This window comes from Trichosurus vulpecula, chromosome 1 (genome assembly GCF_011100635.1).
Source record: "Trichosurus vulpecula isolate mTriVul1 chromosome 1, mTriVul1.pri, whole genome shotgun sequence".
In the NCBI taxonomy this organism is placed as follows: domain Eukaryota; kingdom Metazoa; phylum Chordata; class Mammalia; order Diprotodontia; family Phalangeridae; genus Trichosurus; species Trichosurus vulpecula.
In genome coordinates this window covers 288,718,159-288,746,059 of record NC_050573.1, presented here as the reverse complement: position 1 = coordinate 288,746,059, position 27,901 = coordinate 288,718,159, and the positions used below count along the sequence as shown (strand labels likewise).

Below are 27,901 nucleotides of genomic sequence, written 5' to 3'. Positions count from 1 at the left end.
TACTTTGATTCTTCCAAAATGTTTTTGATCCATGAGTGGTACTCATATGTCATTATTGAGAGAATAGTCTTGTTAATAAGACTTTCATAATGCATAATGCAGTCTAGTTGCCTTGCACTCGGTTCCTGACCCAGCTCAGTTTCAACTATTGTGCCTTTATAGGAGATATACAATAAAGAAGTCAGTAATTAAATGTCTGACTTTATATATCTGTAGACAGATGCCTGAAGCACCCGTGACAAGAACGGTGAAAATAATTCTAAAACAAGGAGTCAAAATCAGCCATATTCTATTCAATTAAATAAGCATATTTTTGGTCCAGACCTGTGATTTCATTGGTATAGTGAAATGCCAGTAAGGAAAGTCCCTTTATCAGTGCAGACTGACAACTGTTCTAAACATTTTATAGTCCTAGAGAGTTATCTGAGGCATTGAGAAATTAAGTGATTTGCTAACAATTGTTATGAAATTAAGTGACAACTTGACCAGAGCATTTATTAAGCCCTGTACTAAAGGTTGGAGCTAAAAGGACAAAAATGAAGCTGTCCTTGACCTCAAGGAGTTTATATTCTAACAGCAGAGGTAACAATATTTAGAAGTACATGCAAAATATATACAAAATCAATAAAAGGTAGTGTTGGGAGGGAGGATATTAGCAACTAGTAGGGCTCAGGGAATGCTTAATGTAGAAAGTTGTGTTTGAATTGAGATTTGAAGGTAATTGAGGATTCTGACTTTTGGAATTGAGAAGAAAGAATATTCTAGACTGTGACTTGACAGTGCAAAGGTATATGAATAAGAGATGGAATGTCCTTATGAGAAACAGCAAGTAAGCCAATATGGCTGGATCACAGAGTTTTGAGGGGGATAATATGTGAGAAAATATGAAAGTAAGGAAACTGGATTGCAAAAAGTTTTAAATGATAGGCAGAGGAGTTTGATTCTGGATATAATAAAGAGCCACTGGTGTTTATTGAGGAGGAGAATGGCATTTAGATTGTGAGCTCCTGGAGGACAGGGATTATTTCTGTCTTTCTTTAGCACTTAGGACAGTGGTGGGTATATAGCAGGTACTTAATAAGTGTTTGTTGACTCGACTTGATGTGATCAAACCTGTACTTTAAAAAAAAATCACTTCAGTGGCTGTGGAGAAGATAGAGTAGAGTGAGGAGAACTGAGTCAGGCACTGACTCTGTTCCTGCATTGTGCTGAGTGTTATGGATGAACATACGCAACAGAAAGGGCCCCTACTCTTGAATGGTATGTTCTACTAGGGGTTGGAAGGACAGAGTAACAAGTATGCAGATAAGGAAATACTAAGTAGTTTTGGGGGAAGCACTAACAACTGAAGGAAATGAGAAAGCCCTGTGATGGGTCCCATGCTTGAAATTAGGCCATGGGAGAGACTAGTTTGTTTGAAAGGAACAGAATAAGTAAGTTAGGGTAGGTAGGTAGCATTGTATATTAAGGAATTATATTTGAGAAAATCTTAGTATCACATGGGATAAACATGGTTAAAAGCTTTTCAGTGAAGATTAGCAGAGGGTAAAAAAGAAGCGATACTGTCACATGAACAGATAGCCACTTGGACCAAAAGGAGAAATAGATGACAAATCAGGACACAGATCACAAGCCCTTCCCAAAGGCATGATGTAGTCATGAAGACTGTCAATTGTTTGCACAATTGCTAGAGCTCAGAAAAGCTAACAATTTATTGACTTACTTTAATGGTAGCTTAATACTTCAAGAGTGGAGGCATCCATGAAGGGAAGTTACTGTTCAAACCTGAATCTGTGGTAGAGGAGAGGAAAGCCTGGGCATAGTCTGACATGCAATCTAGATTTTAAGAGAGCAAATTTCAAAGATTTCAGAGAATTGTTGGTTAGGATGCTGTGGCCTAAACTTCCACTTAAAACTTGAGAATAAGATGCCAATCCTAACCATTAGGTAGGTCCCTTTGAGAAGGTCAATTCAGTCTTGAAAGTCTGTTCAGGCACTAAGGAATCCACTTCTTGCCTGGAATATGCTTATGTTAGGTACATGCATTCTGTGAAGTGTTAATTCACATTATAATCCCTTTAGAAGGCTTCCTGAGTTGAGCATATCTTTCGGGAATATCTGTACAATTCTTCAACCACTATGGGCTGAATAGTGTATAGTGAACTCACATTGTGTTTCCAACCAGAACTTAAGGCATAGGTCTGCTCTAGATGACATGAATCCATAACAAGAGTCCCACAAGCCTACTCCTGCAGATTGTGTTTGTCCTTCGTTCTTGGAGAGGACTATGACATTGGGGAAATGATGACATGACTTGCAGTGGGCTTTGATTTGAGTGAGGGAGGGCTATGCAAGCCTCACTTTCTCCTCCAGAGCCATCTGGGTCCAGTGACCTGATATTCACCAGGATGACTGGAGATGGCCCAGGATGCATTGGAAGACCCTGGCCCCTTCAGGCTAAGGTCTTTTCAGGTTCTCACTTTGAGTGAGGTAACAGCCATTCAGTGAATAGGCCTCTTTAAGAAATTAATCAAGGGATGGCCTTTAATCAAAACTCCAAAAAAAAAAAAATCAAACTGAGAGAGGAAGACCCTCAGGGCTCCTGGCCAAAAGAGAGATAGTTACAATTTAGTATTTACATTCACTCTGTGCTAGGAGGGCAGGGACCTATTATCTAATCTATGAGCTCCGGAGTGAGGTGGGTTTAAGGCTTGGTTTTTGAGAAAGCAATCTAGTATAACCTAAGTTAAAGAGGCAGCCTTCAGCCATCTAAAGGGAGCAAGGGCAGAGGCAGAGGTGACTCCTGTAGAAGGGATTCCCTCAATAGATTCCCTTTTCCTGTTCCCCCCACAGCTTTCCCCCTATTAGTTCAGATTCCAGGTACCTATTACTACCTAGGGAACCTTGGAGAAGTCAGCCTTTGTGTGCTTCATTTTCCTTACATGGAAAATACAAAAGATTACACTGGCTATATGGATATCTGGTAAATTAGCTTTAAACTCCATAGTTTTATGAATCCTGAAAAATATTGCTATTAACTACACTGGGGAGGAGGGTGGAAAGAGATTGTCATCCTCCATTATAGCACATTAATATCATTTCATATCCACATTGAAATCTTCTCTTTCTTTTAAATTCCAGAGAATGAATTACTTTTTGGATCCCACCAACCTCATAGAATGGATAATCTACACAACTAGCATGATGTTTGTGTCACCCTTATTCATCAACATACCGGCTCATTTCCAGTGGCAGTGTGGAGCAATTTCCGTTTTCTTGTTCTGGATGAATTTCTTGTTGTATCTGCAGAGGTAAAACTCATCTGATTTCTACCTTCTCTTAGAAAAAAAAAAAAAAACAACCTCCAAAACACAATTGAATTTTACCGACATTTGATTTTTTCACACAATTTTTAAAGCATCAAACTTTGTATATACTAGTTTAAAATGTATATTATCAGATATGATATTATATGTACTAATATATGTGCATGTGTATATGTATATACACGTAAGCATTCACACACATACACACACACACACTTTTGATAAATAGTAATATGCTTGTCCAAGGTAACTCCTATATTCGTTTTAGGGATACAGGGTAATTCCCTTCCAAAATTCTTTAAGAATTTGGAAATATTTGGAAATAACATACATCAAGCTATTTTCTACATAATGCATTAATAGCACTCATTTCCTCAGTTCAGGAATCAGACTAAATTAATATTTATGGTGAAGATAGTTGGCAATATTTGATTAAGCTGATTCTTGATCCACTGGCTATCTCATTGTTCCTCCAAGGGGTCACATATTGCACTGTTAAGACAACAGAGAATCCTCTTATGTTCTGCTGTGCACATAACCATGTTTTCTTTTCCTTGTCTTTTTAAGTTTTAGTATTTAAGTTTGTTTCTTTTTTCTTTTCTTACTTTGTATTTAAGTTTAAAATTTTTTAAAAGGCAAAAAAACACATTTGAGTTGGTGATGGGGTACAGTCTCTGGGAACCCCCTTGAAGTCTCCTTGAATCTTCCCACTTGATCTGGCCTTCGCCTGAGTCCATAAGCCTTTCCTTATCACTAGGCCCAAATCGCTACCTAGTCTAGCCCTCTGTTGTCCAGCTACTTCCCACCCTTGATCCCATCAAAATCCCATTCTCTTGTTTCCTGGAGTCTTGACCTCTAGTCATCCCAGTGCTATCAAGATCCTCCTTAGACTCCCTCTCAAGACCCTCCCTAAATCCCTCCTCTAGTTCCCCCAGAATACTTGACCACCCCTACATCTCTCCCATAATCTTTCTGTATATAAGTCTCATCTTGCCTCCATGAAGGTGCTCAGATTCAATCTAGCTTAGGTTAGATTGTTCTGGCCCGCTGGCATTAGCATCACAAATGCTCAGGCTCCCTAAGAGTCTACCCAATATGGTGAATTTTTAATAAACTTTGTTATTCTTTGACTGAGAAGGCTTGAGTCGAATTCATTCGGCAGGACTAGGTGCATGGCATTTTGGGGTCTCAAGCACCGCTAAAAGCTTATGATTCCCTAACCTCATCATTTTGGTTAAACCTCATCATTGGAGCAGTTTTGTTGAAGAGATGGGTGCAGGAAAGGGAGGAATGTGAGAAAGAAAAGACAAGTGAATGACTTCATATTTTAGGAGGGGAAATTACAGGTTTCTCTTCCCGTCTATCTGTTCACAGACATAAGACACAAGAGGATTTTTTCCTATATTTTTGGAAGTAGCCATAGTATCATTTAAAACCTGAACAGATTTATGAATATCTAGTTTTGCCCCTTCATTTTACAAAATAGGAAACTGAGGGTCAGGAAAGTGAAGTGATTTTTCCCAAGGTCACACTGGTTTGTGGCAGTGGTGGAATTTGAACCCAGTGCTCTCTTCTACTGCACTGTGTTGTGTGGTAAAAAGTCAAAAAACAAAACAGAACACCGCCCTAGGACTCTTGAAACCTTAGTTTCGGACTAAGTTTGTTTACATTCTGTCTCTAATTCTGTGACCAAGAGCCAGTAACTTAATGTCACCAGAGTAACTTCTTTTTTCTGTGAAGTGAGGGATTTGCCAGTCAATTAGTTTCCCTTTCCCACACCATCTGCTTTTTAAGTAAATCAGATCATTCTGCCTGAAGTAAGTGTCTGAAGCCTACTTTCACTATTAAACTCTTGAAACTTCTGCTTACAAAGACCACCCCATAAGTTGTAGGCTCTCCAAAGCACGGGTCAGTAGAACTTCACTAAATGAGACTTCATTCTCAGAGACATGGAAGACAAGGCAGCTCTTTTCTTTAATGAGTGGCCATGATCCATGACTGTGGGCAAGGCACATGAAACTTAAACAATAGCACAAGCACTCACATGTATAGGTGAGATATCTTTTTATTTACTTTATTTCTAATTTATGAAATAAAACAAGCGTTTCCATAACAATAGGGAAAAAGATGATTGCATATGAAACTGCAAATCTATTATATACAGCTTGCTATTTCTTTTAAATAGATAATAAATAATATTTAAAAGAAATACATAATAAAATTATCATGTAGATTTCCTTTTTCCCCTTGTTGTCTTCCCCAACCCCCCAATCTTTGGGATTTTCCAAGTAAATGACCATATCGTCCACAAAAAGAGATAGTTTTCTTGCTTCATTCATTTTCTGATGCCTTCTATTTCTTTTTCTTGTTTTATTGTTATTGCTAGGATTTCCAATAAATTATTGAATAATATTTGTGACACTGAGCATCCTTGTTTCACATCAGTTCTTACTGGGAAGGCCTCTAGTTTATCCCCATTACAAATAATGCTTGCTGATGCCGATAACATCTTCATTCATATGTCCTTTATGGTCAATGTATGTATTTTATAATAGGGAAAATGACTTAGTTGCTCAAAGTTGTTCTTAAAACAACATTGCTATTACCTTATATAGCATTCTCTTGATTCTGCTCATTTCACTCTTCATTATTTCATGCAAGTCTATCCACGTTTTTCTAAAATCAAAAAGCTCATCATTTCTTATAGCACAGTAGAATTCCATCACAATCATGTACCACAGTTTGTTCAGCCTTTCCCAATTGATGGGCATCCCCCCAATTTCCAGTTGTTTGTCACAACAAAGAGAGGTACTACAAATATTTTTGGACATACAGGTTCTTTTTCTTTTTCCCTTATCCTCTTGGGACATAGACCAATAGTGGTATTGCTTGGTCAAAAGGCATGGGTAGTTTAATAATGCTTTGGCTATAAATTCAGATTGCTCTCCAAAATGGTTGGATCAGTTCATAATTCCACCAACAGTGAATTAGTATCCCAATTTTTTTACACCCCTTCCAACATTTGTCACTTTCTCCTTCAACCGTTTTAGTTAATCTGATAGATGTGAAGCAATATCTCAAAGTTGTTTAAATTTGCATTTTTCTAATCAATAATGATTTAGAGCATTTTTTCATATGACTGTATGTAGTCTTGATTTCTTAATCTGAAAACTACCACTTCATATCTTTTTGCCATTTATCAATTGGGGAATAACTCATTTTTATGGATTTTAGAAAGTTTTGTATATATTTGAGACATGAGACCTTTATCTGAGAAACTGTCTATAAATTTTTTTTCCCCAATTTTCTGCTTGCCTTCTGATCTTGGCTACATTTGTTTTATTTGCAATAAAACCTTTTTAATTTAATGTAATTAAATTATCCATTTTATACCTCACTGCTCTCTGTCTGTTGCTTATTCATAAATTGTTCACCTATCCATAAGTCTGATAAGTAATATGTTCCATATTCTTCAAATTTTCTTGTAATAGCTCTTTATATCTAGGTCACATATCTATTTTAACCTTATCTTGATAAATGGTATAAGATATTGGTATATGCCCAATTTCTGCCATACTGATTTCCAGTTTTCCCAACAAATTTTACCAAATAATGAATTCTTATCCCCAAATATTAATGATTTCCATTTGTCAAATACAAGTTTACTATATGTATTTGCTTTGATAAATTGTATGTCTACTTTGTTACATTGATCAACCTTTCCTATTTCTTAGCCAGTACCAGATGGTTTGGATAATTATTGCCTTATAATATAGTTTGACATCTGGGACTGCTGAACTGCTTTCCTTTACAGTTGTTTCTTTGATATTCTTGACTTTTTGTGCTTACAAATGAATTTTGTTATTTTTTTCTAGTTTAGCAAAATATTTTTTGGTAATTTAATTGGGATGACATTGAATATATAAATTAGTTTAGGTAAAATTGTCATTTTTACTACATTGGCCCTGCCTACCCATGAAGGATTAATACTTCTCCAATTATTTAAATCTAATTTTATTTGTATAAAAAGTTTTTATGCTTTTGTTTATATTGTTCCTGGGTTTGTTTTAGCATGTGTATTCCCAGGTACTTTATACTGTCTAGAGTTATTTTAAATAGGGCATCTCTTACTATTTCTTCCTACAGGGTTTTGTTTGTGATATGTAGGAATGCTGATGATTTACATGAATTAATTTTACATCCTGCTACTTTGCTAAATTTGTTAATTATTTCAACCAACATTTCAGTTGAATCTTTGGGATTTTCCAAGTATATGATCATATTGTCTACAAAAAAAGATAGTTTTTATTACCTCATTCCTATTCTGATTCCTTCTATTTCTTCTCTTATTGGTATTGCTAGGAATTCCAATAAATTATTGAATAATATTGTTGACATTGAGCATCCTTGTTTCACATCAGATCTTACTGGGAAGGCCTCTAGTTTGTCCCCATTACAAATAATGCTTGCTGATGGTTTTAGATAATTTTTTTTATCAATTAAAGGAAAAAATCCATTTATATTTACACTTTCAAGTGTTTTTAATAGAAATGAGTATTTTGCTTAATAGAAAGCCTTTTCTGTATCTATTGATATAATTACATGATATTTAAAACTTTTATTATTGATATAATCAATGATATTAATAGCTTTCCTTACATTAACACGTATATTATTTATCACTTCATCATTGCTTCTGGGAGAAAAAATTAAAGCACTTATCCTAATTTAATACCAAAAGTTAAGATACTTTCTTCTTTATTTTTTGTTTGTTCTGGACCAGTGTTTTCATTAGCACATAAAACTTCTAGCATAGAAACTCTTATCACTAATAAAAATCAATAGATCATTTTTAACATATTTTCCTGGGGGCAGTAAATGGAAAAGTAACTTGCCCATGTTACACAGCTAATATGGGTCAGAGGCAGTATTTGGCCAGAGGTCAACCAATCCACTTCAAGGCCAGACTTCTGTCTAGTGTCCCATGCTACCTCTTTTCACTGTTAGTTCAAGAGAACATTAATTAGTAACAGAGGTTTCCAATATAACCCACAAACTATGTAACTGACTTCAGAAGAAAAAAATTATCTAGATATAAAATCACTTCTGCCTTCATATCTAGTAACCCAATGCTGCCTTCATTTAAAATGCACTTCAGCCTTCTGACCTGTGAAACCCGGTTTGTGATTTCAAGAGTTGTAAAAATGAACTGATTCTGGATAAAGAACAAATGAATGGGGGCAGCTAGGTGGCATAGTGCATAGACCACTGGCCCTGGAGTCAGGAGGACCTGAGTTCAAATCCGGACTCAAATACTTGACACGTACTAGCTGTGTGACCTTGGGCAAGTCCCTTAACTCCAATTTCCCTGCCAAAAAGACCAAAAAAAATGAAAACAAAAAAGAACAAATGAATGAGTGAAAGAACACTAATGGAGTGCATACTATATGCCAAATACCATGCAAGGATCAAAGTAAAAAAAAGAGAAAATATACCATATGCAGAAAATGGAGCATTTAAAACTTTTAGTTTGTTCTTATGCTTTTTCCTAGATTTGAAAATTGTGGAATCTATGTTGTAATGTTGTTAGAAATTACTAAAACCTTGATGAAGACTACTTTTGTATTTTTCTTCCTGGTTTTGGCTTTTGGACTTGGCTTCCATGTTCTCCTGGGTTTTCAGGTAAGATATCTACCATGGTTGCTAACATTCTAAATGATGAAAATAAGTGTATGTCTATCCATCCATCATTTACTCATCTTTGAAATTCAATTTTATCACTTTTAATATGATGAATTCTCATTTAATGTATGTTAATAGAAGAGATTTAACCACTATTTCCGATTTTCCAAACTAGAGATCATCACAAAGGTATTTCTTTTTTCTGTTGTGTTTCTGTTGCTGCAAAGCCACCACTTTCTTTTGTGTGTATCTTTTTCTTTATAGTTTGCTTTGGGGGTGGGTGGATCTCACATATTGTTAGTGAACTTTTTTTAAATAACCTTCTTTTTTTTTAATCTCCAGAATGCATTCAAGACTCCGGTGCTGGCTCTAATGCAGACCTTTAGCATGATGCTGGGAGACATAAATTACCACGAGGGGTTCCTTAACCCACTTCTTGAAAATCATTTGCCATATCCCTTTCTATCATTTTTATTCCTTATAATCTTCACCCTGTACATTCCAATTGTTCTAATGAATCTACTTGTAAGTGATATTTACTTATTCAACAAGTAGTCACATAGTTCTTTTGCTGTTGATGGCTTGTGATCAATAAGGATGAATTCTTGTTATAATCATTATTTCTTGTAACCTTGATTCTTCCTCCATGATGCACCTTTTGGCTATTACAAAGAAGTAGTCATTCTATTGCTCCATGGTGGAGAATCCTCATCCTCCCACATTCCACAGTATGTTTTAAACCCTGACCTCTGACTCTAAAACAGGTAGAGCAAAAGAGTTATCTTGGTGAGAAATATCTACATAGGATTTTACAGAGTGTTTACTAGTGTTTTGATCAAAATCATGATTAATCAACGCCTTTAGGTTTTGTTATCTTTGCTTAGTAAATGATATTCTGTTGGATAATATCAAAGTGAAAATACTTTATAAATATTTATCCAGTATGCTGCTTTTATTCTTGTTTCCTGCCTCAGAGGCAGCTAGGTGGGGTAGCATAATTCCTGAAAGACCTGTCTTCAAATCCAGACTCAGATACTTACTAGCTAGATGGCACTGAGCAAGTCATTTAACCTATGCCTGCCTCAGTTTCTTCATCTGTAAAAATGGGAATAGTAATAGCACCTACATGCCAGAGTTGTTGTGGGGATCAATTGAGATGATATTTATAAAGTGCTGAGCACAGTGCCTGGCCCCTAGTAGGTACTCAATAAGTACTTGTTTCCTTCCCTTATTAAATTTGTTGGATTCTGAAAAGTCTTATTAGATAAATGCAGACATTCTTTCATGCTTTTTGGTATTAAGTTTGTATTCTCCAGAATTGAGCTGACAACTTTCCCTCACTCCATTCTTTCTGGAGATAGAAGCCTTAAGTGGCTTCTCCCCGTTCCTAACACATCACTGAGTGCTTTTTTTTCTTGATTCACTTAGGACCATGATTCTTTATGGTCTCAGTTTAATGATTTTATCCTCTACACATTTTCCCATTTCAATGGTATCTACCTTTTATTGAAAACATGTAAAATAGTAATTCTGGAGCCATTTTGGAGTTGAAACACCCCATTACTTCTCTGATTTCACAAAATGTCATGACCATCCCATGGAGCTATGGGGGCATGCATTTATTTTTTAAATGAAGTCCTACTCTGATGATCCATTACAGTGTGGAAATGATACTGGGTTCTTGAAGTTTATGCCAGTATAGTATATGTTTTACCTAAAAAGATGGACATTTCGACATCAGATTGTATCAATAACCAGAGGATCAGGCAGGCTATCTAAATTTAGCATAGCCTAAATGTTATTTGATGCTAATGACCTTGATAAAATAGCATCTATAATCCTAGATATTTTAGCCCACAAAGAGCTATGTACATTTTAAACTAAGCCACTAGAATGTGAGTAGCAATGAGTTAATATTAGTCAATTAACCTTAGAAAGTTAATAATAATTTGGTAATACATTACAGATTGGCTTGGCAGTTGGTGACATAGCTGAGGTACAGAAGAATGCTTCTTTGAAAAGAATTGCCATGCAGGTAAACAGCATGTGTATTAAAGCATGGGGACTAATGCATGTGAGCTAATTGGTTTACTGAGAATGAGTTGTCATTGGGCAGTTATTTTACAAATATTTTCACAATAATTATTTGAATTATTCCCAGGAACTTCTCCTTTACATCTTGACTCCTTACTTTTCATGTCATCTTATCTGTTTGCTGTAGCCAAAAAACATAGGAGGGGTGTTCTTGTTGGTGAGATTGCCTAGCCTTCTTCACTTCTCAATATACTGAATCCAGGGGTGTATGTTCCATTGAGTAGGTGATTCTCTTTCTAGTCAACTGTTCATTTTATTCGCTGTGGAGCAGGAAAAAAAAGCTAGGGGCTTCAGGCTGTATTGTAGATATGAATTTTAACTGTCAGCTCTGAGCTTGTGAACTTGTTGTCACAGTGTGGGGTAGGGTTGGGGGGCTAAGAGGCGGGGAAGAAAGACAGAGACAGAGAGACAGAGAGTTTCACAGTTCTGATAGTCTAATTTGGAAATAAGAACATTTTTCCTAGCAATGAATTCGAAGAAAAAATATTTCATGTATACACACATAAATGACATTGGGTAACATAAATGTATATGCAGAAGACATTAATGTTTTTAAAATTTACCTTTCTTATGGTAGTTTCCTGTGAAAACTGGTGGCTTTAACAAAAAAAGTTTAACTCAATGAAATCATTTCTCCTATGAATTAAGATAATACGGTCCAGATATGTTGCTCTGTGATTATCTAATATAGGACAGAATTTAGAGAACCAAGAGGGAAAACTAATTTACTATGTCCTTTAACTTGTCCTTGCCAAATATCCAATTCATTTCAACAAGCAACTATCTTGAATCTACTATATACCAGGCACTCTGCTGGGTTCAGGGGATACAAAGGAAAACAAATAGTCACTTGCTCCCAAAAGTTGTCACTCAATTAAATATCCAAGACAGCTTCCATTTGGAAGCTGTTAGATTGCCATCAATTCAGGAGTTCTTTGCCAGTCTCCTGAAATGCTACAGTTCTACATTATCAGTTCAATAAGGATCTTTATTTTTTAAATTCTGAATGTGCTAGAAACAGAGTTGATATTCTCTTTTGAATCATTGGGAGCCTGATTTTTAGTTTTGCCCAGTCAGAGGTCCATAACCCTTCCATAAAGAGGTAGGCTGGGTTGTAGGAGTTCCAGTGGTTAGAATGAATATTTTTTTCTCAAAAATGAATTTTAAGTCTGCCCAAAGAATTTGATAATTATCATTTGTACCTACAGAGTCCCACACCATAAATAATAGAAGGGATAATTATAGTCTGATGAATTTAGAGATCACTCAACCTTCTTGACTCTAGTCTTTCAGAATTATTTTATCTCCTATTGTTCATTCATTCATTCATTGGACAGACAGCTTTTAAAATCTGCTGTGGATACAACACTGTATTACAAATTCTGAGGATATGAAAGAGATAAATGGTTTGGTTCCTGCAGGACCTTGAGTTGCTTAAAGACTAGTTGAGGATGCTGAGGACAGAGAGTCATCAGGCTGCCTAAGGAGGAGAAAACCAATCCAGGTCGGAAAAGTGCAACAGATCAAAGTTTCTATGCTGATCAGTATTGAGATTGGACTTGTGAACAGCCTCTGCACTTCCAACCTGGGAGAGATAGATCCTATATAACAAAAACATGTATGATGAAACAAAAACCATACAACAAAACAAACATATGTGTATTTATATGTTATAATTGTGTGTGTATATGTATACATGTACACACATTATACATACACACACACACACATACAATCTAGTTGAGGGGAGAGTTAAATAATAAGGCATTTACTGAATGCCTGCTCCCATCAACTATGAAGTGTATGTCTCACATTATACTACATGCCATTAGAGAAACAAATACATATATACTACAAGGATCTTCAGTTATCTTGAAACTTATTGGAGAGAAAAGATTAACACATAGAAAAACTGAATAGACAATATATAATAAATGACTTAAACATAGGCAATATTCTAGGGTTTCTAAGGGAGGTAGGACATAAACTGGACATTGAATGTTGAAAAAAATTTAAAGGGTAGAAAGACAATAACATTCTAGATAGGGATAAGAAAATGAGCAAAGGCAGTAAAGCCAAAATTACTATTTTATGTTTGATGAACAGTGAGAATATCTACTTGACTGAAGCAAAAAGTTCGTGTTCATGAATATTTAGTTGAGCCCAGCTTGTGGGAGGCCTTGTATTCCAAGGTTAGAAGGCTGAACTTCACTTGCCACACAGTAGTGGGACTTGGGAAAGGAAATGACATAATGGAGATAGCATTTAAGAAAGATTAGTGTCGTAATGTTTTTTAATTTCATGCTGATATAGAGGGGAGCGGGGAAGAGGGGAAGAGGCAGGGGGACTTCTAACAGTATGCTTGCAGTAATGTCAGTTAGAAGTAAAATGAGAGCCTAGACGATAATGGCATCTTCCCACTTTATGACCTATCGCATACTCTACAGTCTAGCGACACCTGCCTTTTTGCTGTTTCTCTCACAGGATACTCCATCTCTCAGCAAAGTACCTTTGTAGTAGTTGTCCTCATACTTGGAATGCTCTCCCTCTTTCCCTTCAATTCAATAAACATTTAGTAAGCACAGTGCTTACTAGCCACAGTGCTAAACCCTGGCCTCAAGGAGCTTGTAGTCTAGCGGGAAAAAGACCTCACACTGAATAAAGCTGAAAAAAGCGGGGGAAGAGGAAAGAGAGGAAGGCACCTGGGAGTGGAAGCCAAATGGAGCTGCTGATGGAGAGCTGTGAAGGGTTGGAAGACTGAGCCCACTATAAAGCAGGGTTCTGGGAGGAGTTTCATGCTCTACCCTCCAGCCCTCCGTTCAGCTGGGAGAAACAGCTGTGGCTGAGTTGAGAAGGTGTAGAGTATCTAAACCTGAGTCATTCATCCTGTTGATGAGATTCCAGGCGATCAGACTTTTCTTTTTGGAGGGGGAAGCAAAGCAGCTAATGGAAAATCAGCAGAATCTTCACCTCCATCTTGTGTTTTTTCAGTTCCAATCCCACCTTCTTAAGGAAGCCTTTCCTGTTGCACCCCAACCTCCATTCTCCATTCTGTTAGTGCTTTCATGATGACATTACTTTCCATTTACACTATATGTCGTGTGTGTGTGTGTGTGTGTGTGTGTGTGTGTGTGTAGTTCATGTTATCTCTATCATTAAAATTTGAGATACTTGAGGGCAGAGATGTGGTGGGGGTGGGGATGGGGGTGGGGATGAGAGTGTTGACCCTTATTGCTTAGCCCAGTGCCTGGTACATAACATTTAATAAATGTTTGTCGACTGACTGAACAAAGATGGCAGTAGTGGAATGGGAATGCAATGATTAAATCTGAGTGACATTGCAAAGGAATAATTACCAGAACACAGCGACGATTTGGATTGATTTGAGAACATTATACAGTGAAGAGTGCTAGACTTAAGGAGGCCTGTGTACAAGTGTTATTCCTGATGATGGCTAGTTATAATGTAAAAGACTTCCCTGCAAATCCATTTCCTCATCAATAAAATGGGATTATTACCCCTCTCAGACTTATTGTGAAGAAGATGCTTCTTGAGCCTTGCACTGTACAAGTAGATTTGACCTATTATTGTATACAGAATAGGGACTGCAACTCAGAATCAGGAAGATCCTGAGTTCAAATGCTGCTTCAAACATTTACTGGCTGTATGACCCCAGGCAAATCATTTAACTTCTCTCAGGCTCAGTTTCCTCGTCTATAAAATGGGGATAAATGACAGCACCCTGGGCAGTTAGGTGGCTTAGTGAATAGGGTATCAGCCTGGGAGTCAGAAGGACCAGAATTCAAATCTGGCCTCAGACACTCACCAGCTGTGTGAATCTGGGCAAGCCACTTAACCCTATTTGCCTCAATTTCCTCAGTCCACCATGGCATCTTTGCCAAGAAAACCCCAAATAGGTTCACAGAAAGTTGGACATGAATGAAACAACTTGACGATAACAACAAAAATGATAACACCCACCTTACCGGATTGCTGTGAGGATCAAATGAAATGATATATACAGTACTTTGCAAACCAGAAAGTGATATATAAATTTCAGTTACTGTTATTATTATTGTTGTCACTAACATCATTATTAGGAACTCCTTGATGAGAAAACTCTTGTTTTTGGTAATGTGCTGGCATAGTCTTACCTAATTGGTTAAATGACTTGCCCAGGATCACAAAGCCATTATATGTCAGGAGGGAGAACTTGAATACAGGTCTTCTTGGCTCTAAGGCTAGCTCTCTATCCACCATGCCACACTGCCTCTCATAATACAATAAAAAGAAAAGGGAACAGTCAGTGCTAGTTCCAACATTGTGAGAAACTTGCTAAAATGATTCAGTGGGAAGATGGTTGTTTGTCTTGTTCAATTTTGTTAATGATGGTACATATAATTGGACATATCCTGGGGGTTATTGCACATAGAGCACTGCAGAGTAGGTGAAAGGGGAAGATGAGATGGAATGGAAAAGTATTGCTTAAATGATTACTATATGCAAAGTACTTTGTCAAATGCTGAGGCTATATCAAGACAGTCTCTGTTCTTAAGGAGTTCGTATTCTAACCGGAGGAAAACACATAAATGAGGGTTCATGTACTTATTTAATTCATGGGAGGTGGAAAAGCCAGACAGTAATTCAGAGTTGCATGGGGGGAGTAACAGGGAGGATGGCAAGACCCCATTGACCTTACAACAGGGGAGATAAATATTGTGATGTGGAAATCGCTGTCTTGGACATCATATTTAAAGCAATGAAAATGAATGAATTTTCCAAGGAAGGGGACATAGAGGAAAAAGAGACTGGCTTTTCCCTCCCTTGTCAATCCTTTCTTATTAGCCTGTCCTTCCACTACATGCTGTATACTGGATGGATACTATGAGATGAGGTAAAAGATGGGGCCTGGGGTTGGTACCTAGAAAAGTAGCAAGGGTAAAGTAGAACTGAGGGAAAAGGGAGGAATAAGTTCCTAGGTGATTTTTAATAATAGGATAATATAACGAATCCCAGCTAAACTACATGTAACATTTTAATGATCATGCTAATGAATATATTTCTGCTGTATTATTATGTGTTAGGTGAAACTTCATACCAGTTTGGAGAAAAAACTGCCATATTGGTTCCTAAGTAAGGTGGACCAGGAATCTATCATTGTGTATCCTAACAGGAGGAGGCACTTTGGAATCATGGTAAATGCATGTAATCATAATAAAGTTATAGTGCTTGGCATTTATATGGCGTTATCTCTCAGGACTTCTTTTTTTGGACTTTGATACTAATCCTGTCTGTGGGAAGGAAGTAATTACCCTTTTAGAAAAGGTGCATTAACTCAAGTCATGAGAATAATAGGAAATGGATAAGAAGAGGTGATTAAAATGGCTTTAAATAGAACTCTAAAGACCTTTTCCAAACTCAGTTATTTACTCTCTTCTACATGATAGGGTTGAATATATTAATTTTCACAATATCCCTATGACAGTGAATAATAATTGTTGTGTCACAGTTGGAAAATGCAACCCAAAGAGATTAGAAGGCATAATTCCTGGTCAAAGTGACTTTTTGAGCTAGCCCATTCATTCAGGTATAACTATTTTAAACCTAGGGATCAGAGAGGAAAGAACCTACAATGTTAACATTTAAATTAGTATCCTTTTAAAAGTGTAATTTTCATACATTTGTTCCTCAACATTAACATGTACAGCGTCATACAGGGGAACTTATTGATTCTGAATAAATATTGACCTGGAGTTCTAAGAGCTGGGTTCTAATGCCAGTTTTTCACTAAAAGCTTATAATCTTGGTTAATTAATGCAAAAATTCAAAACATTAGACATTAGGTATAACATCCTTGTTAAAGACAAGAATTCATTGGCAATCAGTAAGGGTTTCAGAAGAATTTAGTTCCAATAATTAACAGATTTGAAAAAAAAAGTGCAGATAGGACCTTAATTAGTAATGGTTCTTTTTAGTCTTCCCTAAAATTATATCAGTCCATAGCCACATACTTTTATCTCATTTAATGTAATAGTTTATAGAAGACTTGAAGAAAATTAACATAGCATACTCTGGTCTAATGCATATAAAGTACATCCTATTACTTATTGTCTCTCTTACTCTCAGTGTGCATTCTTGCTATGGAAAGATGAAAGACCACTTCTTCCCCGTTCAGTGAAAACTTCCCAGCAGCAAACACTCTTATAATTATTTAAACCTGATTGGGAAAATGTGGATAGTCATTTATGGAACAGTTTTCTAAAACAATTTGTCATGTGAATTTGTCCATTAATATATCATTTTACTGAAAATGTGCAGATAATTTTAGAAAATTTATATTTCATATAGTACTAATTTATATAGCCAAATGATGGTTTAATTGTCATGTTTTATCTCACAGAATCTATTCCAGTATTGTTTTTGTACTCGATATATAAAACCAGAAACACAGTACGCTGATAAGACTTTAGAAGTTGAAGTTTTGAAGCAGAAATACAGGTATTATTATTGCTTCTCCTTCCATATCAAATAACCCCATGGGTAATTGTGGATTAATGTCAGGCAACCTGTTGCTTAATTGACTGATACTGATAGGATGATGGTAAGTGGAAGTAAAAGGTGCTTTTCTGGGTATTTGGTATCAATGTTTGAATCTCACCTATGCACAAGCATTCTACATTTATTTATGAGGAATTGTTTTGACAATATTTAGGAAAAGTTGTCTGCATAGGCATTTTATTTAGGTGCATATACAATGGTGATGTGGTTTTCTAGAAAATATATTTTGAAGGACCTGATGAACATTATATATTCCTTCATTGTAAGGCAGCGTGGATAGAAGCAAAGTGCAATAAATCTCTCTTCTGGGAATACTCAAGTAATAAATTTGCTGCTTGAGAAAAATCTATCATAGAGAAAATACCAAACTTCCCAGCTTGCTCTATTGGATATAAACATTAAGATAGAAATCATTTTCTTTGGATGGTTCACTTTGGCTTAGCATATCTTTCCTAATTTATAGTTAACTAAGCAAAGCTCAGATGCCCCAGGTTATCATATATGTTACCTTCCTCTCAGATTCCTTGCCTTTTGAAATAAGCACCTGGGGAGGAATGACTTGGAAATGGACTTTTGGCTGGATTGAGAGGAGAGATGGAATCCCAACACTTGTGGTAGCTCAGTCATTAGGCTGAAAGAGAATTAAACTGAAAGATAAATTAATAAATTGTGCGTGTCCCTTTAGGCTGAAGGATCTTGCTATGCTCCTGGAGAAACAGCATGAGCTTGTGAAGCTCATCATTCAGAAGATGGAGATCATCTCTGAGGCCGAGGATGAAGACAGCAGTTTTTCATTTCAACACAGATTTAGAAGACAACAGTTAGAAAAAAATAGCAAGTGGCACAGTGTGCTAAAAGCAGTGAAAAGAAAAACAATTTGTCCTTAGCATCACACAGTTATTCATTCTTTTAGGTTTCTTGCTCTTGTTTAGTGCATTCATTTGAGAGTTTTGCTCATTTTATCATATCCAATTTCCATTTGTGAGGGAGAGGAGCGAAGAGGAAGAGAGAGTTGTGATACTAACTGCATGAGCATTTTAAATAGAAATGTCTTTAAAGTTCATATAAAATTAAACCACTTTTGACCTCCCTAGCATGTTTCATTCACTGAATATATACCTATATATTGTTAAATGTATCCCTGCTGATATCTTCACGTTGAACCATATCCTTTATTATTTGAGTTGAGAAAAAAATAGTTTTCTAGAACACTGTAAGAAAAAAATAGCCTACTCAAGTGATAAGGAGGCATACATATGCATGTTATTTTAAAGCTTAAATGTCAATAAGCATAACTCTGGGATGCTTATCTGGCATAATAGGTAACCTCATAAACCATAATCATAAGAACTATATTGGTTCCATTTGTGCTACTGTTCTTCAGTTTACATTGTGGACACTGTTTACTCTGTATGTTCTTTAAATAGGCTTTGCTCCTGATCCTGCTTGCTTACCATCAATGCTTTTGATGTCATCAGATCTTTATATGTGAAGATAATAGTAATCTACCCTGCATGAAAAGAATGACTTCTGCCTGCATGTAAATCTGACATGCTGTGCTGTTATGTCCAGTTCCAGCAATCATTCTAATAAACTATCTCTAGTGCTCATGTGCTCCTTGGTATTCAATCAATTTAAGATTTATAAAAAATATGGCTCAGATACTTATCTGTGTAACCTTGGACAAGTAATTTAACCTTGGTGTCATCTTCTTTATCTGTAAAATGTTGATAATAGTGCCTGCCTTACAAGACTGTTATAATGATCACATGAGACAACATATGTAAATATTTAGATGCAGCTAGGTGGCGCCATAGTGCACAGAAGGCTGGTCCTGGAGTCCCAAGTTCAAATCCAGCCTCAGACACTTACTAACTGTGTGAACATGGGCAAGTCACTTAACCCTGTTCGCCTCAGTTTTCTCATCTATAAGATGAGCTGGAAAAGGAAATGGCAAATCACCCCAGTATCTTTGCCAAGAAAAACCAAAATGAGATCATGAAAAGTCAGACATAATTGAAAAAACTGAACAACAAATGTAAGTGTTATTTCTCTGAGGAACATAACAAATAAAAATAATAACTACTGTATTATCACTAAGGTCCCTTTCAGGTCTAATCCTCTAAACATGAGGTCTATTTCCACATCACCAAAATAGACATTCACAGTGCTTAGCACAGTACCTGGCACAAAGTAGGTGTCTACAGAGCCATCTCCAGTCATTCTGATTTATATCTTGCCACTGGAACAATCCAGGGAGGTGGGGCAGTAGTAGCCTTGGGTGCAATTGGGGAACATTGAATAAAAATAAGGGGGCAGTGGAAGCATAAAGAAAGAAGAGAAGAGAATTTTGAAAAACTGTTCCTACGTATTTCATCTGTTGTGTAACATAGTTGAAGTCACAGTCATTACATTATTTTCCAAATAAACACATAAAATGCAAGTTATAACTGATCAGTGATCAAGTCTGCCACCAGGTCTTAACAAGCAAGTGTTGGCAGGTGAGCATGTTGCACATTATCGGAAAGTCCATCATGCATTGGCAGGAATATGTATGTGTAATTACTTATTTACAATATGATACTATACATTATATAATGCAATATTTCATCATCAAAATTTCAACACAGAAAAAATGCAAATTTAAAATAAATTATTAAATTTAAGATGTCATTTCAATACACACACACATATATATATAATTTTTTGCAATAATGCAAATTTTTTAAAAATGTTAAAGGGATAAAAAAAGTAGATTTGTGAGGTGGTGCTGAGTGATTTTTTTTTGAAAAGGGGGTGGTAGGTCAAATAAGTTTGTGAACCTCTGATCTAGATTGTAGTCCCCACTTTGACTAGATTTCCATCCTTTCTTATATCTCTGTCACCCATTTTTCATTTTCTTATCATCTCAGGTGATCCATCTCCTTTGCAGAAGTCCATTCAAGTTCAACATTATGAACATTTGGAAAATATTTGTTCAGATACAGCATTTCCTGCAAATCATATTCTCATAGCACCACCTGCAAGAAGGAGGGAATAATAAATATTAATTGGAGTATCTAGGTGGTACAGCACATAGAGTGACAGGCCTGAAGTTAGGAAGACTCATCTTCCTGAGTTCAAATCTAGCCTTAGACACTTCTTAGTTATGTGACCCTGGGCAAGTGATTTAACCCTGTTTGCCTCAGTTTCCTCATCTATAAAATGAGCTTGAGAAGGAAATGGCAAACCACTCCAATATCTTTGCCAAGAAAACCCAAAATGGGGTCTCAGAGAGTCAGACATGACTGAAATATGACTGAACAACAACAACAATAAATGTTAATTGCTTACTGTGTACAGAGCACTGTGCTAGATGTTGGAGATGTAAAGATGAAAAAAAGCTAGCAATCTAGTGGGTAATATAATATCTGACAGTGGTTTGTTTGGTGCTATGCTGATGTTACTGGATTGTTAATCACCCTCTCACCTGTCTACTTTTCTTTGAAATATAACCTTCTGCCATGCCCTTTATCCATCCCCTTTGAAGGACTGTATTTTTTTCTTTCAAATCAGACCATAGGAGGAAAAATGATGGCTGCCCCTCTCAGTGCCAGCCTAGCTGGTTAAGATCTTAGTAAAAGTATGTACTCTGTCCTGGGAAGTTGTAAACAAGACTCAGTAACGTTCCTTGGTCAAGCCCTGAACCAAAGTTCTGAGAAAACACTACAACTTTTCATATCTCTCTCTCTCTCTCTCTCTCTCTCTCTCTCTCTCTCTCTCTCTCTCTCTCTCTCTCTCTCTTTCTCTCACTCTCTCTCCCCCTCTGTCCTCGCAGGCACTCCACTGGTTTTCACTCCTTTCTTGCATCATCAACACAGTTCAGCAACATGTGTTTAATAGCTTATATCACATTTGCTATCTTAAGAGGCAGAACAAACCTTGTTTAAAGAGAGAATTTGTTTAAACATATAAAGGTAAACAAACTTTTATGAACAAAGATAAGGAGGGAGGCAGACTCTGAGGTATGGACTGGCCTTTGAGGGAAAAAAAAAGGAAAAGGGAAGAGAGAAAGAAATCGCTAAACTCTATCCGCAGGCCAAATGGATTTCCGTATGCTTCATGCCTGATTCATCTAAACAGTCTCCATTCTGGAGACTAGTAGTGGTAACCACATATTAGTTGCCATGTTCTTCTTTCAAATTTTGAAAGTCTTTTTTCCATCCCACTAAACCAAAGGATAAAGATGAGGAATAATTTGCCAAAGTCAGACTTTCCATCAGTCCCTAGATCAGGGCAAATCTCTAAAGGGGGGAGGGTCAAGGAAGAGGCTAAGGCATACAAGTACACATACTTCTCCAGTACCCTGATCTTGGTCACATGTGGAGTGGACAAATACAAGGCAATATTACAGATGTTTGCATACATATATTTGAATATGATCAGTAAATATTAGACTGCGAAGAAAGACATGAGAAAATTTGGAAGGGAGGGACTACTTCTAAATTGTGATTCAGAAAGGATTTATGGAGAAAATAACTCTAAGAGCTGCAAAGTACCTGAGAGATCACCTAGTCCAACCCTTTCATTTTACATATTAGGAAACTGAGGCTAAGAGAAGTTTAGCAACTTGTCCACAATTATGCAGGTAACGACTATCAAGGTCGAGATTCAAACCCACGTTATCTTATTACAAATCCAATTTTTTTTCTAACATCCTGTACTGCTTAGCCCTGAAAGCTTTAAAGGGAGGAATAATTTCAATAATTAGAGATAATGAAGGGAATGTTAGTTATAAGGAATAGCCTGCTAAACTAGACTGAGAAGGAAAATGGTTAAGTAAATGGAAGGAAAGGAAGAGGAGGAGAGGAAATAAGCATTGATTAAGCACCAGTGTCTGCCAGGCACTCAGCTAAATGCTTTACAAATATTCTCGCATTAGGTCATCACAACAGTTTGGGGGAGATAGGTACATTATTATCTCCACTTTGTAATTTAAAAAACTGAGGCAGACAGAAGCTAAGTGACTTGCCCAGGGTCACATAGATAGTAAGTGCCTTAGTCAGGATTTGAACTCAGATCTTCCTAACTCCAGGTTAAGAACTCTATCTGCTGAACCACTCAGCTGCCTTTGGTAGTCCAGGTTGTCATGACAGCTTGATGTCAACAAAAGCTAATGAAACCTTGGCCTGCTTTAATAGAAGAAACATGTATTCAACTTGCATGCATCATTTTTAGAGAAAAAACAACACCACCAGCTGAAAATGGTGACCAAAGGCCTGGAAATCAAGTTAAAAGAGATGGTTGAAGGAATTGGAAATGTTGGATCTGGGTGTTCCTTGTGGTTCCAGAGGACAGAACTAACATTAAAGAGAGAAGGTTCCCAGGAGTCAGAATTGGGACCAAGGTCAAGGCAGATTTTTCCAGTAATTATGACTGTCTCTGGAAGTAATGAGAGCCCCCTCACCAAGGAGATCAAACTCAAGTTAGACGGCCATGTGGGAAGATATTGTAGAAGGGATTCCTGCCTTAGCTAAGAGGTTAAATTAAGTCAGATTGAATTTATTCTTGCTATAAGATTCTAGCATTCTAGGACTACTTGGTTTGGTAGAAGAAAATGGAGTATTTTTAAGACAAAAATGTTGGGTAGAAATTTAGAAAAAGGAATAAGTAAAATAGAAGATGAGTAGAAAAGGAGATGGAACTGAAAAAAAATAGGCCATGAATATATATAAAGAAAGTGACAGTGAAGATGGTGTCTGTTTCTTAACCTTCCTTCTCCACCTCATTGCATACTAATCCCCTTCAAGTACCCTATACTCAACTACAGGTTCATTGCTCTCTCCTATTTCTATTCACTTCTGTTCTCCCATGCTGTGAAGCTACTCTCTCATCTTTCCACCTTCTATATCTCTGCTTGTTTCAATTATTACTCTCTTTTAAAACCCAGTTCAAATGTCGTCTCTGTTATGGTACCTTCTGTGACTTCTCCAGCTAGAAGGGATTCTTTGCTTCCTGAATCTCTTATATGCTTCTTGTAGTGCGAATCATTTTCCAGTGTGCATTATAGATATTTTTGTATATGTCTTATAATCTCTCTCCCTCAATTTCCCCCCTACTCCATCCCCAGATTATAAGCTCATTAGGGTCAGTACCTTGTCTTTATATCCATATTGCCTCCTTTATATGTAATTTAATAAATCTTCATTAAAATTTTCAATTAAGTTCAAATAGATGTATTTGAACCTTTATCATCTATTCCTTAGGCTTTCCACCTAGATAAATCAGACAGTTAGGCCCCTCCTCAATTCCCTAAGTGCAGATATCTCTTCGGGACTGGAGATGTTCAGCAATAAGAATTTATAAACATGTTGAAGGTTCCTCTCCTCAGCTGCAGCCCTCCCCTTAGTTATGCTATTATTATTTATTCACAGTGATACCAGCTTTGCTGTGGCAGAGACCTGGGAATTCACTACTGAATTGAAGTGGGATTAAAGGAAAAGGAAACATAATACTCATTGACTTACTACAGACAGTAATGAAACAAAGCTAAGAAGGATACTTTTTGTAGGGTCCAGAATTCCCCTGGCTGGGGAACCCTGTACCTCCCCCGGGGTGTTCTTTTGATACCAAAGGAAGAGGACAAGTATCTCTGGATTGACTATAGGTAGTAGTTTAATCAATCATTATGAATACTTACAAAACATGGGCAATCTTCTGTTTTGGGCATTGGCCAGACAATTTAGTGGACGGATCCCTGCTAAGAACCCCTAAAATCTCTGCATTAATTGTAGAAAATAGACAAAGGAAAGAGGAGAGGGGGAGTGCATCACTACTGATCGGTAGATATTTTTGGTTTTCTACTTAGTAAGGAGCTTGGGAAATAAGCCAATGTTATGCCCTAACATAAGTTTGTATATTGATCATGTCCTAGTCGCATATGTCCTTGTCGTGATTCTTGTTTTGGCTTTTATAAGTCATAGTATCTTAAATTATGACTCAGTGTCTAAGTTATGAGTATCAAAGTTATGATTTCTAACAGGTCACCATGTTTGGGCTTCCACCTTTCACAGAGTTCAAGGTTTTATGGCTCCTCATTTATTACTATATTTTATGGCTTTTTCCCAATAAGAATCCTACACTTTTCCAGTAGATTATACATTTAATTTAACTGCCAACAGTAGAGAACTATTTTAAGAAGAGCCCAGGTTTCAGTTGTCATGAATATGGAGGTCCTATATTTTGATAAATAATTTGTGAAAGAAAGGGAGAACTAGCCTTATAATAATGGTACCTAGAGACATTTGGCTCAGTATTGAGAACAAACAGAGAGAAATGAGGATAACATGAGAGATCATAAGCTGCTTGCATATTTCATGTGAACAGGACATCTTTTCATAGGAGAAATTTGTTTGCTTGTGTCTATATGCATGTTGAGGAGGGTGACACATACATCTCAGAATACGAAATTTTCTTTTTTTTTGAGCCTTTGTTTTTAGAACTTTGAGTTTCAAAATTTCTCCCTTCTTCCCTCCCTACCCACCCTCCTTGAGAAGGCAAGCAACTCAACATAGGCCACACATGTATCATTATGCAAAACACTTCCATAACAATCATGTTGCAAAAGACTAACTATATTTCCTTCCATTCTATCCTGTCCCCCTTTATTCAATTTTATCCCCTTGACCCTGGCCTTTTTCAAAAGTGTTTGCTTTTGATTACCTCCTTCCCTGCTCTGCCCTCCCTTCTATCATTCCCTCTCTCTTATCCCCTTCTCCCCTACTTTACTGTAGGGTAAGATACCCAATTGAGTGTGTATGTTATTCCCTCCTTAAGTCAAGTCTGATGAGAGCAAGATTCATACATTTCCTTTCACCTGCCCCCCTTCCCTTCCAATAGAACTTCTTTTTCTTGCCAATTTTATGTGAGACAATTTATCCCATTCTATCTTTCCCTTTCTCCTTGTCCCAATATATTTCTCTCACCCCTTAATTGTATTTATTTATTTATTTATTTTTAGATATCATCCCTTCATATTCAACTCACCCTGTGCCCTTTGTCTATACATATATGTATGTATATATATATATGTATGTATGTATATGTATATGTATATGTATATTCCTTTCAACTACCCTTATACTTAGAAAGGTTTCATGAGTTACAAATATCATCTTTCCATGTAGGAATGTAACCAAAACAGTTGAACTTTAGTAAGTCCCTTATGATTTCTCTTTCCAGTTTATCTTTTCATGTTTCTCTTGAGTCTTGTATTTGAAAGTCAAATTTTCTCTTCAGCTCTGGTCTTTTCTTTTTCAAGAATGCTTGGAAGTCCTCTATTTTATTGAAAATCCATATTTTGCCCTGTAGTGTTATATTCATTTTTGCTGGGTAGGTGATTCTTGGTTCTAATCCTCCAGAATATCATATTCCAAGCCCTTCAATCGCTTAGTATAGAAGCAACTAGATCTTGTGTTATCCTGATTGTGTTTCCACAATACTCACATTGTTTCTTTCTGGCTACTTGCAATATTTTCTCCTTGATCTGGGAACTCTGTAATTTGGCTATAATATTCCTAGGAGTTTTCTTCTTGGGATCTTTTTCAAGAGGTGATTAGTGGATTCTTTCAACTTCTATTTTACCCTCTGGTTCCAGAATATCAAGGAAGTTTTCCTTGATAATTTCTTGAAAGATGATTTCTAGGCTCTTTTTTGATCATGGCTTTCAGGTAGTTCAATAATTTTAAAATTCTCTCTCCTGGTTCTATTCTCCAGGTCAGTGGTTTTTCCAATGAGCTATTTCACATGGTCTTCCATTTTTTCATTCCTTTGGTTCTGTTTTATAATTTCTTGATTTCTCATAAAGTCACTAGCTTCCACTTGCTCCATTCTAACTGTTAAGGTAGTATTTTCTTCAGTGGTCCCTTGGACCTCCTTTTCCATTTGGGTAATTCTGCCTTTCAAGCCATTCTTCTCCTCATCGGTTTTTTGGAGTTCTTTTGCCATTTGAGTTAGTCTATTTTTTAAGGTTTTATTTTCTTCAGCTTTTTTTGGGTCTCCTTTAGCAAGTCATTGACTTGTTTTTCAGGGTTTTCTCACATCACTCTCATTTCTCTTCCCAATTTTTCCTTTACTTCTCTTACTTGCCTTTCCAAATCCTTTTTGAGCTCTTCCATGGCCTAAGACCAATTCATATTTTTCTTGGAGGCTTTTGATGTGGGCTATTAGACTTTGTCGACTTCTTCTGGCTGTATGTTTTGATCTTCTTTGTCACCAAAAAAAGATTCAATAGTCTGAGTCTTTCAATGCCTGGCCATGTTCCCAGCCAACTACTTGACCCTTGAGGTTTTTTGCCAGGGTAAAACTGGCTTCAAAATGGGGAGTGCTTTTTCCCAAAGTTCAGGGCATTGTGCTGCTGTTTTCAGAGCTACTTCTACACAGCAAGCTCTGCCACACGAGTGTGCCTCTTCCCCCAAGAACTGCCAACCAGGACTGTGACTCAGAGCCAAGCAGGGCAAAGCAAGAGAATGCTGACTCTGCTCCAGCAAAGTGCTCCCTGTACTCCTGCTCTGATCTGCTGCTTGATTCTTCCCACCGGGCCTGCGGCTGGAAGCAACCACAGCTGGACCTCTGGAAGCAGCCATAGGAGCCTCCTGCTGCTGCAGCCTCACACTGCACCACCTCTGCTACCCCCAGGGCTGGGGCAACTGTGCACTTCTCTCCCCCTGATCCAGCAGTTTTCCCAGTGACCTGCTAAGTTGTCTTTTTTGTCCGTGGGTTGTGAAGTCTGGTAACTGATACAGATCAGTGATTCAGGGCCCTACAGCCTCAGAATGTGAAATTTTCATAGCAGTTTATGTTCCTAATTACATCCAGAAGGCCTAATTCTTGAAAATAATAACTCATATTCCCCTGCTGTAGTGAAACTAGATTTTATCTCGGGCTTTGTTAGTGAAGTGGGTGTTACAATTCTCTTTGGAGAATTGTAGGAGGTTCCATATGAAATAGTCTCTTTTGTTATTCCTAATGTGTTCGTCTAGAACTTCAGTGATGTTCAGATTTAATGTGGTCTTCTTATACTGTTGCACACACTGCAGAGATGGAAGAGATATTTTCCTATAATAAATATGAGAGAAATGATAGTACTAGGGAATTGTGTCATATAAATAGCATTTATTTCTCATGGAATGGTCTTCATAGGTCTGGAAATATTGTTTTCATCTTTTCTACCTCCTCAAATAATCATGTGTAGACCTATCTGC

General features: G+C 36.9%; 1 protein-coding gene across 1 annotated transcript in view; it reads left to right on the top strand.

The window, feature by feature from the left end:
• TRPA1 (transient receptor potential cation channel subfamily A member 1) overlaps positions 1-18,547 on the top strand; it is a 72,085-nt gene extending 53,538 nt beyond the window's left edge. The window contains exons 21-27 of the mRNA XM_036744153.1: positions 3,142-3,311; positions 8,879-9,008; positions 9,351-9,533; positions 10,975-11,043; positions 16,187-16,297; positions 17,503-17,600; positions 18,346-18,547. Of these exons, the coding sequence (XP_036600048.1) occupies positions 3,142-3,311; positions 8,879-9,008; positions 9,351-9,533; positions 10,975-11,043; positions 16,187-16,297; positions 17,503-17,600; positions 18,346-18,547 (963 nt within the window). The remainder of the gene's footprint in view (positions 1-3,141; positions 3,312-8,878; positions 9,009-9,350; positions 9,534-10,974; positions 11,044-16,186; positions 16,298-17,502; positions 17,601-18,345) is intronic.
• The last annotated feature ends 9,354 nt before the right edge of the window (positions 18,548-27,901 follow it).